This window comes from Melozone crissalis, unplaced genomic scaffold (genome assembly GCF_028551555.1).
Source record: "Melozone crissalis strain CALT ecotype California unplaced genomic scaffold, PUWL_Pcris_2 ptg000039l_1, whole genome shotgun sequence".
NCBI classification, from domain to species: domain Eukaryota; kingdom Metazoa; phylum Chordata; class Aves; order Passeriformes; family Passerellidae; genus Melozone; species Melozone crissalis.
In genome coordinates this window covers 1,068,418-1,085,396 of record NW_026535817.1, presented here as the reverse complement: position 1 = coordinate 1,085,396, position 16,979 = coordinate 1,068,418, and the positions used below count along the sequence as shown (strand labels likewise).

The window sequence follows — 16,979 nt, the reverse complement described above, 5'->3', positions numbered from 1 at the left end:
GTTTCCTGAAACAAGATGCTATCGCTGTTGTTATCTGGAATGTGTCTGGTGACGGGTGAGGACCACTCATCCTGTGGAGGAGAAAGTCTGTCACATGGTCACTCAGAGTGCTAAGGTATCTTGTGCTGGTGAAATCAGAGACAAAATTAAAAGATGACGACTTTCATTCATAGTGCAGAACTGGCATTTCTAGTCTATTCCATCAGAAGTTCAAGAAGTGGGGCCAGGCTGACTCAGGCCTTGCCAAGGACCCTGCTTAGAGTTTACCCACCAGCAAGACGTGACCGGCAGTGAAATGACTGCCCCTTTTTCCGACTGGCTTTCTTCTTCTTCTTCATCTTCTTCTGCTTATTTGCACCTTTGCTTTTGTCTGATTTCTTTTTCTTTTTGTCCTCCTTAAACCACGGCCCCCAGACTCCTCCGTTGAGCTTGGGGTTGCTGCGAGGGTCCTTGGGCGGGTAGCGGACGGGCACCGCGGTCTTGTTGAACTGTGAGAGCCTCCGCAGCAGCTGCTTCACCACCTCGGGGTGCCGGGCAGACAGGTCCACGCGCTCGTAGGGGTCGGCCGTGATGTTGAAGAGCCACACGGTTTTCCCAGCCGACCAGGAGACGCGCTCGTTGTGCCAGCGGTTGGGACCCGCGTTGCTGAAGGCCTGCGGAGGCACCCAGTCGCTGTAGCCCGGGTTTCCCGTCAGCAGCTTCCAGTGATTCACTCTGATGGCAGACTGGATGGCAGTGTTCCAGATCCCGTAGCCAGCGGCCCAGGAGCCATTCTTGGCTTTGGTGTAGATGGGGTCGATGTTGTGCAGGATGTCCACCCGCGGGGAGCGCCGGCCCTCGCTGATGGTCTCCCACACATCATATCCATCCAGCTGGATGTCTTCATCAATCTGCCCCTCGGCCAGCGTGATCAGCGTGGGGAACCAGTCTGTGATGTGCACCAGCTCCTTGCATACAGACCCTTTGTTTTTCAGAAGGGGGCTGTGCACAAACCCTACGGCGCGGATACCTCCTTCCCAATAGGTGCCTTTGCTTCCTCGGAGTGGCCAGTTACTGCCTCCGGCCATCGGCTGCCCGCCATTATCAGAAGAATAAATGATAATGCTGTTCTCGTAGTAGCCATACTTCCTCAGAGCGAGGGTCACATTATTTATGGCCTCATCCAAGCAGGCCAGCATGGCTGCGTACCGCCGCCTGTTGATGTTGTTTATCGAGCGGTAATGTTCAAAATACCTGCCCGGTGCCTGAAGAGGCGAATGGACAGCTTGGTAGGCAATATAGAGGAATATGGGTTTCCTAGGGTTATGAGAAGCCAGGATCTGCTGCACTTTCTGTGTGTACATCTGCGTGGAGTAGATGCCATTGTCGTGGTCCCAGGCGGCGTTGTTGTTCTCGTACAGGTCATAGCCGCATATCCCGGGGCTGTCGCACTTGAAGTGGGTGTAGTAGTCACCGCTGCCCAGGAGCGAGCCGAAGAAGGAGTCGAACCCCCTCTGGGTGGGCATGCACTCCCAGCGGTAGAAGCCCAGGTGCCACTTGCCCACCATGTGCGTGGAGTACCCGGCCTCCTTGAGCTTCTGAGGTAGTGTGACGTTATCCAGAGGTAAGCAGTTGGGCTGCGTCGGTCGGATGATGGAGTGCTGCAGTCCCGTGTGGATCTGGTACCTGGAGGTGGGAGGAGACAGGCATCAGGGTGGTGGAAGAAATGCTCAGGTGTATGGACACTGTAATCCTAACATAAAATGTCCCTATGCATGCCAAAGCCTTTTCTGGAAATATTTCAGAGTGCCTGTGTATGCTGCTTTCAAAAAGCAGCTCGGTCACACCATCGAATCTGTCCTCGCCTAAGTGAGGAATGAAACATTTCCCTCCATGACCTGAGCTACTCAAAATACCTACATATACAGGAGCACAGGTACTTTGAGGCACCCTTCTTTCCTCCACGTCTCCATTACCAAATGGCTATAGAAAATTATGTGGATAAATACAATTTTTACAGTGCCTCATAATTTGCTAGCAGTGAACGTATCTACAGCATATAAAAATGCTGGGCTTTGAGCATGTAAGAGCAGTATGTTTAAAGGATGGGGTAATAAATTCTGCAGTGCACTACAGGCTATGTGTAAAGAATACATATGGCTTCCATATGATGAGAAAATGAATCCAGCACGGGCAGCAGTAAGTATCAAAAATCAAGGGCAAATATATTTATACCAGTTTGACACTAAAAAAGAGAATGTAACAGCAGATAGTAGACCAAAGACAACTTCTCCCTGAGTGTGAGAAGAGGTTCAATTCTCAACCATGCATAGAACAGCCAGGTCCACCAATACAGCGCATCTCCCCCAAAACCGGTTCTTATTAATTTGTGGTAGCAGGAGTTGGGGCTTCTTGACAAATTCTGCTGGTGTTGCCAATCTGATTGGCCTCCTGAGCTGTCTAGAAAATTAAAACCATTGGGCTCTGCCTGTCCATAAATAACTTGAAGCCTGCTTTCATATGAGGGCTTCCTGGCCAGGATCTCCAAAGGCACCATAACTGTCTCTAATGGCTGGCAGTGTGGATGGGTTGTGTAACTCCCATTTCATTCCGGAGCTAATTTCCCTGGACCCAGAAGCTCTGCTCTCACTAAGTGCCTGCAGAAGCTCTGGCTGTTGTGCTGCTCTGGACCCAGCGTGCTGCAGGGCTGCTGCTGTGCTCTGCCCCCCGGCCCCACTGCACAGCATTGTCTCTGGGACCAGGCTCGGGACCTGGAGCCCTGCCACCCAATTGTCCCCAAACTCACAGGCTGGCGCTGACAGCACAGGAGATGCTGCAGGAGAGAGCTATAACACACCCTGAAAATGATGGGTTTCTGGGATCTGCACTTTGCTTTTGTAAAAGAAATGTCACACACACACAAGTCCCACATCCTTCCCATGGTTCAGCTGCAACATTCTCTTCTTAAAACAGGTAAACTACACCAGGAAAGCCATGCAGTGCTCCATACTTCAGCTCATTCCATATTTGGGACTCCTGAGGGAACTATGTCCGTAAGGCATTTCATTTCCTTCCCCTTCTTTTTCCTCTGCCTTGTTAAATCCTTTCAGAAAATTCCCATTTTTTGATCCAATTGGAAAAGTCCTTGTCCCCACTTGGCTATTTTAGTCAATAGTTTCTGCTTTCTTAACTCTGACAGGCTCCTTGAACACAAGGTCAGCCCCCAGTCCCAGCTGGGCAGTTCCTCCGTAACAAGCTGATTTTGCTGGAAGTCAGGATTTTCTCTGAAGGGACCCAGCCGGATCCTTCCACCACCCTTCTCCTCTGAAAACTGAGAAGCTGGGCCTGAGGGGAACAGGCCACAGAATCTGCAAAACACTGCAAACCAATCTTCCTCTTGTAGGCAAATGTCTACACAGAAAGCATGATAGTCACACAACATTCATTCCCATCAAGAATTCCTAAAACACCAGGCAGTTTCCCCAGCGAGGGCTTTTCAGCTAGAGATCCAAGCATGAAATTCCTAAGCTGTTGATCTGACAAATATTGAACCAAAACCCAGCAAGAATTAGCCTCAGTCACAGAGGCATTCAGCAGTGCCTCTTGCTTCAGCAGTGCCCTAAGGAAGTTATTCAATATGCTGGTAACACTGCACATATAACACACATCCATCTATATGCACATATATTCCCTGCTGCTGCCTCTTTGCAGGAGACTCTGGTGTGTTTCCCAGATGTGTCTGTGTGCTATTTTTGGCATGGCTGTGCTTTGGAATATACCTATAGGCACACAGACAAAGACACACATTTTTACACTCGTATGTGTAAAAAAGAAGTCTGCAAACCAATACATTTTAAGTTGAAATATTTCAAGTGTAGAAATGCTTCAAAGAAATATCAACCTCTGATTATCAGAAGACTGCACTATGACAAAAAAGGTCAAGATTTGTACACTTTCCTGCACCACATACCTTTCTAATTGATCCATTATGTGCCAACATTAGTTTTTTCAGTGAAAGCATTTCACATTTTCAAAGGACTTGCAGGGCATCCATAGAAAAGCAAAGTAATCTCAGCAAAAAACCAGTGATGATATGGAAGCAAATGGCACTAATAGCAATAGGAAAAATGTTTCAAAACAACTGTTTTGAAACTTTTTCTAGACTGTGCAAGACGAAAAAAAAACTGAACCAGGAAAAACATAAAGGGATTAGGAGGCAGATGATGATTTTGAGGGTGTTTTCTATCAGATAAAGTAATGAGTTCACCAACTGCCATGAAATGTCTGTAAGATACATCCTATGGATTTCATGGCTTCTATTTTTTAGAATAAATTGGCTGGATTTATTCCCAAATGAAGAAAGCAAGTTAGGACTGTGAATAGTCTGGAATTCATTATTAGAATTTCAGCACCAGTAACCAGTCAAATTTAAGCAAATGCTGACAGGCCACAGAATCTAATTTTACTATTTTTTAGACTTTGACCTTCATGGGCATTATTTACATATAGGCCATTAACTGCTGAGAGAGGCCATTAACTGTATAAAGAGTGGGGGTTCAAGACTTGGGAATACTTTAGATGGATGTGCTGTGCTTTCCTTCTCCCTGCTCCTCTGACATTCTGGATCATAGGTGTCTCCTTTAGAATACCTGATATTCCCAATCTGCAGAACGAAGAACTAAGTAAAATTTGTGTGAAGTGTTCAGCTAATAAGAAGCATATTGAAAATTAATTTATTCTTACTATACAGGGATGGCTCTTTGTGCATTTTCTACTCTTGTTTTTGTTTTCCTGGTGTGCTGTTCAGATGTTCACAGTAAACCCACTGTGATACGTGTTGCAGCCAAGGCAGATGCTCAGTGCTGGCTCACTGACACACTGAGCTGTTTTCTTGTTTGCAGGGGAAACTTTAAAGCAATGGCCTCCCTCTGGGAGCATCCCAATGACTTCATTGCCCTTTGCTTCTTGGATGCTCAGAGAAATATTTCAGAGGGTTCTTAAAATAAATAAATAAGCAACTAAATCCTCCCTCCTGAGTGTGAGCTCATGACACCCCTTTCCAACATGAGTTCCCCTCCTGTTTTAATTTAGACACAAAGCTCAGGCAGTGGCTTCACAGCACTCCCACCTCCACTCCCAATGTGCAGAGCCCATGAAGCTGCTGAAGGTGAACTGCACACTCAAGTGCTGGAGTGTTACGGATGCAAAGCACCACAGGCACACTCGAGTCAGTGAGACCTGAGCTTGAGGAATGTGCTAACATTGGGAGAGAGGCTTCCTTTCCCCCTTCTGATGCCCTCAGCAGTGCTGCATTAGTTTCCAGCTCTCCTCAGCAGTGACAGAATCTCTGCACATTTCACTGCTGTTCCCCACAGCAGAGAGCAGGGCTGGGGGGCTGTGGAGGGGAAGGGATTCTCCTGGCACACCCCACATTCCCTGCACAGCCTCACACACATGTGGGCCAAGCCAACTTTCCTGAACAAACCTTTCCCTGAGGAGTTTTCTATTGAGTGTTTTCCCCCTTAACTTCAGGGTGGGTTCTGCAGCATGCTGAGGAAGAAGCTGGGATGTTTCTGATTTTGTAATGTGCATGTACAACACTATTGATTTCAAGCTCTCACAATTTTCAAATACTGCATTAATTGTCTTCAAACTGAGATTCTTTTAAGGCTCACTGTAGATTAACAAAGAAGCTCAGTTGGAAGTTTCTAATTTCAGGAACTTTTGCTAGCAGAGCTCTAGTTAGTACACGTGGAAAATGTATTTTTATTATGCTTGCATAGCTCAGGATATGTTGAAAAAAACCTCAATTTTAAAAATAATAAACTCTAGCCTAGAATTCAGAAAAGGATACTTTAAATAAAAACCCCATGTTTGCCAGGAGTTGCATAGAGAGTGACAGCACTGAGGTCTGCATGCTACATAAATTAAAGAGATCACTATTGATGATTGTGACTTTCCCTGTTAAAAATAATGAGATACAACAAGCAGATACCAGTCAAGAACATTGATTTAGGGGTTCCTAAAGAACAGTCTTTGACATCTTACCTGAAACTATTTGTATAACACAACAGCTAAAACAGAGGAATTCCAGGTGAGTAAAAAAATAAGGAAATATGTGATTTTGGGGGCTCTCAGTCCTCAGACATCCAAATTATTGGGAGGAAAAAACCCCGAGATTCCATTTGTCACCAGCAAATCATCACAGGCAGGACACCATCACCAGTGAGAGAAACCAGATACAACAAAGACATTTTTAGAGTGGACTGAGGCTTTAGCATGGAGCCCACAAGCCCTACATGTTTGACAAAGTTGTTACTTTGGGCAGGGATGTTCACTCTGAATCATCTCAAAGTTGTTTTCAGCTCTGTAAGGTGCTTGTGAGGAAAGCAGGAGCAGTTCAGGAGCTCTTCCACCCAGGCTGGTGAAGAGCAGGGCAGGTGATCCTGACCATGGGCATGTTGGGTATGGACAGCCTGAAGGAATCACACAAAAGGACTCTGCAGCAGAAATATCCGCCATAAAAATGAAATGTTTCATGCTGCATATGCTGAGGTTTTTAAAACTAAATCAGAGTAAAGCTGGAAAAGGGGTGAGTTGATCCAGGAGACCCTGGGGCAGAGGGCAGAGCTGAGCTGACTTAAATGAGATGTAAATAAAGCCACCATAGCCTGACATGAATTGCTGCCAAGCCATCAGCAAGTCCTGGTCCCCTCAGACTGATGACAACAAAGCCAGAGTGCGTAGCCACAGTGCTTCTGTCTCATTGCTATTATGTCAATTTGCTGAGAAGCAAAATGTTTTCTAAATGTTCATGTCCTTCTTATTTCCATTCTTTCCCTAACTTAGAGACTGATGACAAGGGTTGACTTTGCAGACTTCCAAGTGCCAAGCTGCCATGAGAGTCCAAGCAGTGGTGGCACCTTGGCACTCCTTAGGGCAGCAGGTTTGGCATCTGTTCTGGACAAGAGCAGGTTAAGCTAAATCCCATCTATCTCATTTCTTCAGTGTTTACAATCTATGGCAACTGTGTGTAATCCCATGGGATACACTTCTAAATGTCAGCATCAAAGTTTTCATGCTACATAGTCTGCTCAGTGCCTATCCCAAGGAGCTCCGAGCTCACACTACATTAGTGTACATTTCAGCTTTCAAAAATAGCAGAAAAATACAATTTTCTATATTGAATATATCATTCATTATCTATCATTTAACCATCTTTATCTTCTGGCTTATGACTTTGGGATTTTGGGGGAAGGTGGGTTATGAGTGGAAATGCACCAGAGAATGCAACATTAAAAACTAAATACAAACTCCAAACCTTCACAGACTTTCACTGTGTCAGCCCACACAAATCAAACCTGAAGTCTTCAGACATACACACATTTATTTCATCCTCAGCTGTATTCCTAGAATTTTCATGTGCTTATAAATCAGACTATAAAAAGCATCTACTTCTAAATGAAGTGTTTACATTAAAAGTCTAACTCACATTATTTACTGTTTTATCACTCTGGCAATGCTATTGTATATATGTAATTTGGAAGATTCTGTATCTTGCCCTACTTTCAAGTTTTTCATTGTTGTTTTTAAATCAGTTAAGGATCTTCCATCAAATTCAGGAAAAGAAAAATAAAGTAGCAATTTCCTTGCAGACTAATAATGTTATCAGTGTTGCTCCCATGACCTTTCTCCAAGGACTTAGAGGAGCTGAGACATCCTTACTTTGCCAAATGCCATTTGGATTTTGATGCATGAACTCAACCTCAGAATCATGTTGAAATTCTGGTCCCACACTAGCCCTGGCATCTGGCCATTTAAACAATGTCCTTACATCCTGATATTGTTTATACTGCGAGAAGGATTTTTATCACCTGGCACCTAGAAATGCTTGAAAACTGGGGAACCATGCCACAAAAAGCTGTTCTCCATAGCTCTCCACCAGATCCTCTCTCTTTTATCTTCCCAACTCCTGCAGATGCAACTGGCACCCCAGGAGTGAGGCAGTGCTCAGTGAACAGCAGGAAAGCAACTGTTGTCTCCAGAGTTGTGAGCTTTAAAGGAAAAATATCTTACTATGGGACCAAGCTGGGAGGGAAAAGAACAGAAACTTTCATCTGCATTTCCTCAGGGCTTCTCTCCCTGGTTCCAGAAGCTTGAAGCTCCAAATCAAGTTGCAATTAGTATTTTCATACACTAATTACAAATTTTCTACCAAACATTATTTAACTGGCAGCTTATCTGCTACCAACCTTTCCTGTCACTGAGGCCATTTATCTGCTCCAATGGGAGGATGTTGGGAAGGATGAAAGTTTGACAAGAAAGTCCCACAGATATGTGTGCTCGGCAGAAAGATTTTTAAATGTGGAGTCTGATGAAGGAATAGAAGTGGAAGCAAGTTTTGATATAGAAGAAAAGAATTGCTGAGCCAGCCTTGCTGGCTAACCAAGGAGGCAAGGGGTGTGTTAGTTAGAAGGGGTTTTTATGGCTTAGAGCAAAGGATAAATCCACCTCAAACAAGAAGATGTTTTTACCAAGCAGAAAGAGAGCACAGGCAAACAAGTCAGCAAAGTTGCAAGTAGAAAAAAAGTCTCAGAATTTTCCACTGCCAGAAAACTGAAAAACAACTTCTAGCTTAAACTGTAATGTGCTAACTTTTGGTGATTGGACAATAGTAACATAAATATGGTAATTACAGTAGTTATGACAGGCTATAGATAATAGCTAAGGTATAGATTGGTTCTACTGCATTAAGAAGCTAAGCAAAGAAAAGTCTATAATGCACTGTAACCAAAACCAAAGGGTCTCAGGGCTCCCTGCAGCTGGAGCTGACAGCTGTAGGCACAGCTCTGTCACCCACAACCCTGGGCTGCTGTAAGCTCTTGGATGGAATAAACTGCATTTTGGAGAGCCCCTGGAGTCCCACATCCCTCATTCAGGCTCTTACAGGAGGAGAGCAAGGAGAAGGGAGAATGTGGGAGTTGGCAGCAGCTGGAATGCACATGTCTTCATGCAGCTATTGTTTTCTTTGCTCCCGGTTTGCTGCAGCTGTGGAAACAGCACAATGTTTCCAGCTTTATCACTGGAATTCATTTAGGAAAAGGGGAAATGCGTGATTGCATAATCGGTGTTGCGGTTCCATGTCTGCACGGGAGTGACATGGAAAGAAAACAATGTCACCAAATGCTCTGCATGCCAACCACAAATCCAGACCTCACCACCCAATTCCGGGCTCAGCAACAGCAGATGCCAGCGGATATGACACCTAATCACCATGGTACAGGGGAAAGGAACCTAAAATGACTCTGCCATTAGTTAGAGATGGATTTGTCATCCTGCTTTGGTCATTTTCGCAGGAGAAAAACCAGAAGAAAAGGAGATGAAAGGTGTCTAAAAACTGTGCAGAAGAATCTCCCCCTTGGGTACTCCCAGAGTGAGGCTGGAACAGGACCAGCATGCTGGGACAGGGACACAGCATGTCCCAGTTTGTGAAAGAGAGGTGTCTCCATTCCAGCCCCTGCTCTCTGCTGAGTTGGGGAGAACAGTGCCCCAGAGCCTCCTAATATCCCAGAACAGTCACTGCTACAGACAGGGCAAACTTCAAGGTGTCTCATATTCTGCCTAAAAGAATACTTTAATTGCAAATAACACAGGAGTTTTTACATGACCTGCCACGCACATGTGTGAAATATTTTCCACCTATTTCTGTGACAGTTTAGGAAAGCTGGTTCATCTTTATGTAGGAAGAATTTATTCAATGACTGCACCTAAGGGACATGAAAGATATTCATTATATGGCTGCCTTTCATAAGAAGACATCTCTTATAAAAATGACATATTTGATGGCAGCCTTTAAGGTAGCAGCCAAACAGTTATTGTCTTATATTACTCTCTAATTAAAGTACTCACTTTGAGCATTTAGTACCATTTCTGAATTAAATCTGTCCTTAGCTATTATGCACACATCCAGCACTTAGAGCCTTTATCAACCTAAATGCTATAAAATGACCTTGAATTGACAGCAAGGATGACTGAGGGCAAAAAGACAAGATGTAAAATACAGGTTAACAACTACCACATCACAGGCTTATATGGTATCATTTGAGAGAGGTAATTGCCTTATAATTAAAGAACATTATGACATGGAAAAGAAAAATAGGACTATGTGGTGCTTCAGAGACATCTCAAGTGTTTTTGACACGTTCACAACATCTGAGCTTTGTGACAGCTGTAATTTTTTATGAACCACTGAACAACTACATAAACACACCATTTCTGAGTGTGACATTGCAGAACATCATAGTTCCACTGCTTCAGTGAGCATGAGTGTACCATAGGCCATTAAGTTCCATTTGAATCCTCGGATAAGTCTTACAGACAGTAATTTAACATTGGAGATAAATTATTATTGTGAGAGTATGATGATCAAGTGGTAACAGCCACAAGCTCTCTTTAGTATTTAAAATATTTCTATGATCCTGCTCTGTGAGATGTGTCAAGCTGAACTGTCTCCAAGATTCTATAACAGGATAGAGAACAGACTCTGCCCCCCTTAATAAATATGTACCTATTTAAATTAAGGTGTAATTCAATCAATTTCAATTGAATAAACTTCTAGGTAAATTTTTTCTCCGAGTCATCAAAGTATCAAAATGAGTCTATGAATTAATGCACCAAACTCCTTTTTTTTATGTGGAGGTTCACCAGGAATGCCGATTAATTAAGAAACATTCTTGGATGATTATTCCTGTTTCATCTCAATTTTGTTATTCTATTTGTTCTACTTAATGCATTCTATCACATAACATCATTGTAAAACATGTACACAGGCATCAAAAGGAAATTATTATCTTCTCCTTCATCCCCAGTGTATGGCACAGCAGTCTGAGACAGCAGGATTCCTGCTGTAGTCTTTGGAGTTTAATTATGCATTTCAGTCAGAGCTCTGGATGCTGCTGCATATGAAATGCTAAGGTGCTGCTCAGAACTGAGGGTGCCACTGACTTCAACAAGCAAAGCTCAAGTTTTACAGAGGCTGCTGTGCCCTCCCAGACCCCTCATGTAAGGTCTGTTCTTGGCAGCAAGAGACAGCAATGCCCTCTGCTGCTCGGACACCACCCTGGGACGGACACCACCCACCACTGCTCCATGCCACTCCAGAGCACCTTCCCAGAAAAGCTACAGCCTTAATAATATGAAGAACAGCTTTATCTGGAAAAAAACCCCAAACTCTAATTTGACTTTTCAACAATATCGCTGGTTTTCTGGGCTGATGTTTACTGGCAACAGCAGTGACACTGGACCATTAGTGACAGGAATTACCTTGCCCTGAAAGGGAGGGAGGGCTGGCAGCCAAGAGATGCTCTCTTCTGGCTTCTGCACAGTTCTCAGCCTGAACATCCCCACTGACCTCCAGTCCTTTTGTCCTTCTGACACTCTGATATCAGTTTCTGAGTCTATTGTGCTGCTCAGCCCCTTGAGCAGGGATGGAACCATGCCTGCTGCACAACACAGCTAAAGCTCAAAATGGGCTTTTTAGTCCTGATAAAAGAGGTGGCAGGATGCAAATGAGCCTCACCCTGATGCCAAATCATTTAGGAACTGTATTTGTTAAAATACAGTGCTTACAGGCACCTGCTTATTTACAGTGATTGCCAGCAGTCATGTATGAGTTCTGTCACATATTGCTGGCTGCTAAATTTTCTTTCCATCTCCTGATATTTGATTCACCTGAGAAATATAATACGAAAATCCCTTTTCCAGAACTCACCACAATATTCTCATTCAGTTTTGACCAAGACAAAGGCACTGTGTGTGGTTCCCAAAGAAATAATGGATGAAGATAATGAGGTACTGCATTAACCTGAGTCCCACACGACAGGTTCCTGACTGACACCACGGGGAAACGGAACATCTTTGTTTACTCACAGGAGAGATCCCACATGGAAAGGAGCTGCTTTCACTGCCAGTGTCTGAGTGGATGTAGGTGTGCTGTTGTAGCACAGGGAGAAGAGTGGGGAGCAGTGTTGCAGGGCTGTCAGTCAGTTCTGTGACAATTTTAACTACCACATCAGACATCACACACTACATAGTACAGCATTAAAAAGAGAAGTAAAATGTCTGCATTCAAAGCACCACATGTTGGAACTCAAAAGGAGCAAAGCAACTTCAGCAGGTACACGACCAGCTCACCGTGACCCACGGCTGGAAAAGACATTTAGGATGGAGTCCAACCAGTGACCTGGCAATGCCAATTCCTCTGCAAACCATGTCCTTAAGTGCCACACCTACGTGGCTTTTAAATCTCTCAGGGATGCTGACTTGAGCTTCAGGTGGCTCCAGAATTTGACAGTCCTTTGGGTGAAGATATTTTCCCTGCTATCCAACCTAAACCTTTCCCTGGCACAACTTGAGGCCCCTCCCTCTTGTCCTGTCACTAATGGTACCTGCTGAAGCTCAGTGGTACTCCACAGGGATTTCTCTGCTCCTGTACCAATGGATTTGAGTTGCTACCGTTGCTCCCCGCCCAAACTAGACAAGGGCTAGGAGAAATGTAAGGCTTCTCTGTGGAGTAGGAATGTGATGGAATTAGAGAACTCTCCCTGTCACACTTGATGGCTGCAAGATGCCATGGCACAGACACTGTGAAGCCCCCTCACACCACCCTGCTGCATTTCTCCCCCTCCCTCAGCCTCCCCTAGCACAGAAAGGAACAAACTGGAGTTAACAGGGGACAGAGGTTAACAGCACATCTGTTTCTAGGCCACTGTGCAATGAATAATGAAGAGATTTGGAAAAATGCTTCTTTATTTCCCTCCTAAATCCGGCTTAGCAAAACAAGCAGTGCTCTCTTGGATGTCAGTGCTGCACTCCCTAATCCCTCCTAACTCTCATTCACACTGCTCCTCGCTCACATCTTGCTTTGCTGCTGCATTGAGGCAGTGTCCAAAGGCCTAACAGCAACTGGGGCTGTGGTGCAACATCCCTGGAAATAAAATGGAGCATAAAATAGGTGCCTTATTGCTGTTGGCCCCACAAAAGTCTAGAAACAGAGTCTCTTACATGTCTAGCAATTATGCATAAAAGCAGACAAAGCTTACATAAAGCACTTGCTATAAAATGTTAATGTATTAATGAAGCTGTGCCTTATTAAAGATGCTAGTAGGTGATTTTGATCCTGGACAAAATACCTCAAAAATGACTCATGCAACAGAGTGAACTGGATAAGAGTAAGTGAGGTGTAAATAAGAATAAGTGAGGATAAGAGTAAGTGAGGGACACACACAAAGTTTTGGAAGTTTGTATTCATCATATCCAGCAACTCAATACACTAATGGAACCTAAGCAGAGATACCATCAGCACTGTATGCTGCCTTCTGTGGGGCTTTCTCCCCCTGTCTCAAAACATTTATTTAAGTAGTGATATTAGCATCACATACCCTGTGAGAAGGGGTTTAAGGGCAAACAACTCCTGGAAAATGAGGATCACCCATTAAAAATTGAAAATAAAAGGTATAAGTAGTGATTCTTTGAGAAACACTAGCTCAGGAGAAAGGGAAACACATTTTGATTCTTTGAGAAACACTAGTTCAGGAGAAAGGGAAACACATTTAGCATTTATCAGTGTGTGACCACAGAAAAGCAGCTCCTGCATATTTGGTCTCCACCCCAGGGTTTCCAGTGGGAAATGTAGTTGGAAAAATACAACAGCAAGATCATAACCCATCCGTTCTTCTGAAGCACAGTTAACTCTGTGGAAAGTTACTCAATCAGTTGCAAGTAACTTGTGGCTTCTAAATCATTTACATCCTGTCCAGGTTGTGAAATTATGTATTTCAGTGGTTAATAATCCTGGCAATAACATCAAAATTTACAAAATGGTGTTATGCTGAACAAAACATCATCAGTTAGAATCTGTTCTTGTTATTTTCAACATTCTTCTCTAAGTGGGAATAGAAATTCGCATACTGTGGGGGTTGTAAAAGGAAAAGAGGGAAGGAGAAGAGATAAGAATCAGGCATGCTTTGCATCTGTCTTGAGTGAAAAAGCTAAATCTTTCTTTCCTCTTCAGGAGCCAGGAAGGCTAAAGGAGGAGCAGATCAGCCCCACAGCAATTTGCTGACATTGTGTACAGTGTCTGTAGCAGCTAAGACTGTACCACAGCACAGAGGTGACGAGTGGCAACACCACCACAGAGCCCTGGCTGTGTTCAGGAGATGCGAACATGGCAGGAACACTGCTGGAACCACAACATCTGCTCGGCTTTGTCTGCATTCCCTAAACAAATCTGTGGGGTGTAGCTCCAATGGGTCACACAGGAGACAGGAGCCAGAGGAAGCTGTGAACACTGCAGGGAGCCTGTCAGTTCACACTCTTATCTTGACTGTCCCATTAGTGACAGCAATTAGTACAGCATTTCTATCTTGTCCCACCAAACAGACAAACCAACAGCCCTGTGTACAGCTGCACAAAGTCAGAGCAGTAAGTCCCTGCTAACTTTGTATATATTGTCAGAGCACTGGGCTTGTCCAGGATCACCTCACCAGGTTTCTCACAGGACTGGGTGCACGCTATAAAACACATTTTCAACTTGTTATACAAATATGCCCCTGCAGCTTAACCAAACTGCCTTGGTTCTTCATGAACTCTCCCAGCTGGCTTGTTCAATATCCAGCACTTAATGTATTTTGAATTCTAATTCAAATCTGGCTGCATGACTGTAAAATTCCTCAGCAGTCCATTTCATGCCCTGCTTTTCATGAGCAGTGCTCGACAAACTGCAGGACCAACTTCTTTGCTATTATTTGTGTTAAAGTCAAGCATCTGCTTCTCAAACCCAGGCTTAAGTCTGAGTGTTCAAAATCAAAATGCAAGGGAGGTGACTAAAGAGTCAGCAGCAGCAGAATGGGAGAGCAGCAAAAGGTCTGTAAAACCTCTGCCTGCATTCCTTGGGAGCCAAAAGTCTGGGCTAAATGTGCATTCTGGCTCTGACTTGGAAGTTTCTCCCACATAATCTACTCCTATAATTTCTCTTATATAACTTCTCATATAATCTACCTCCTCAAGATGGAAGCAGGGCTGATGGTCACTGGGGAAACTGCAGCCACATCTCCTGGTAAGGAGACTATGGAGAAACAAGGTAAAAGAAAGAAGGGAAAGATGAAAAATCCATAAAAACCACATTAGAATCACAGTGGAACTCAGTGATTCCAACAGGGCTCCCTCTAAAGAGTAACATTACCCAAAAGTTTAAATTAAGCCTTTCATTATTTTTTTACATTTTCCTTTAGAACTTTCAGACATGGAGCCAGTATAAAATCAGTATTTTAAAACCAAATAGACGCTAATCTAAAAATCCAGATAAATCCAAAAATCTGACTTACAATAGGCAACAACAGTGTCAAGGACACCATGAGTCAGCTAACAGGCAACAAAATTTCCTATCAGATTTCTATTGCCTGGAAGTTCAGATATTTTTTCCTGCTTGGGGGTTGTGGTGGTTTGGGGTGATTTTCTTTGAAATGTCATTCAAATTTAAACACTCCAGTATATCTTCTGATGTTGCTCTGCTGCTTCCCCCTTTCCCTTGCAATTACATTATTATACCAAAAAAAAAACCAACAAAAAAATCTTGTGGCAAACTACTTTTCTGCAGTTGGTCACTGTGAGCATAGCTTGGACATGATGCATCCATCTAGGAACAATAGAATAGGAAAGAACTGAATAATTGGATTTGAAATTGCAGACATGCTGGGATAGCCGTGGAAAAGCCATGGCTGAACACGCTTTCTCTGGAAATATGTAAGTTTAGTTCAGTTGTGGGATGGGAGAGGAAGTTTTCTGCTGGCTCTTCATTTTTTTTGGTATGTTACATAAGCTCCCTTTCCTCTTTACTTTTATAACAGCACATAAATATTTTATGAACTATGGGCCTTTGAACTGTGTTGCTCTGACCCATTGACTGATTCTCATTTGCCTCTCTGAAATTGCATCTCAAGTGCTTTGAGAAATGCATCATCCGGGGCTGTCATATAAAACCCAACATAAACCCCACAACAGTAATTCTGTTTGTTGCCAATGCTACAAGTCAACTCCAAGGACAATAAATTTCCACTTGATGTTAATAGCAAGGTTGCTGGAGACGTTGGCATTCTGATATATTAAAGGCATAAAGTGCAAACAGCTTTTAATTCATTCTTTATATGCTTTTAGTTAGCCATCCCCAAACAAAATGTAAGAAAAGGAAAAAGGGAAGAACAGCTCCACTTTTGGTGTGGAATAATGTAAATCCTGATTTTCACCAGCAAAATAATGGCTAGGTATGTCTATGGATCTTAGTGCATCTCTGGAATTATCTGTACGTGCCAGCGATACCCATGCTGTTCCAAGGCAATCCCAGACCAACATCTGGTGCTTCACAAAGTGCACAAGACCTCCTCATATTGTGGAAGAATAAATATCTAATGTAGGGCATTTAACATGGCCCATGGAGCTATACCAGTCCAACACCGGTAAGTAGCTCTGCATTGACTACATTTTCTAGAATCCTCCAAAATGTTCCAGTTCAAGAGAAGTGCCTTTGTTTTTTTTTTTCTTCATTCCCTCTCCCTTCTTCCCATCTGTCTTCATTCTCATTCCTATGGGATGAAGGATGAAACCCCATGCCTGAAAATACAGCCAATTGCAGTTCTAGGATCTAAGCTGGAAGCCTTGGTTTGACAAGGAAATATCTCCTTTTCTTCTGAGATTACCTGTATTCCCTGCACAGGATCTGAAATGGTTGCTCCAACCCTTTCCCAGTTGGACTCAAAATTAAGATGTTGGGTTCACCATGATGTAGAGCACTTGCTTGGGAACAAATCTCATTTTTATTTCATTTGCTCCAGAAAAATCTCTCATCAGTATTCCTCCTGAGCCTATAAATATCCGTTGCATCAGACACATTTAAGGATTTGATGTGCTGGAATAAAAGCCTCTCTGGGTCACTGGGGTTCCTTACT

General features: G+C 43.6%; 1 protein-coding gene across 1 annotated transcript in view; it reads right to left on the bottom strand.

The window, feature by feature from the left end:
- Positions 1–263: 263 nt before the first annotated feature.
- The window catches only part of ARSJ (arylsulfatase family member J), a 32,584-nt gene continuing 15,868 nt past the window's right edge, over positions 264–16,979 (bottom strand). The window contains exon 2 of the mRNA XM_054283860.1: positions 264–1,665. Coding sequence (XP_054139835.1) covers positions 264–1,665 — 1,402 coding nt within the window. The remainder of the gene's footprint in view (positions 1,666–16,979) is intronic.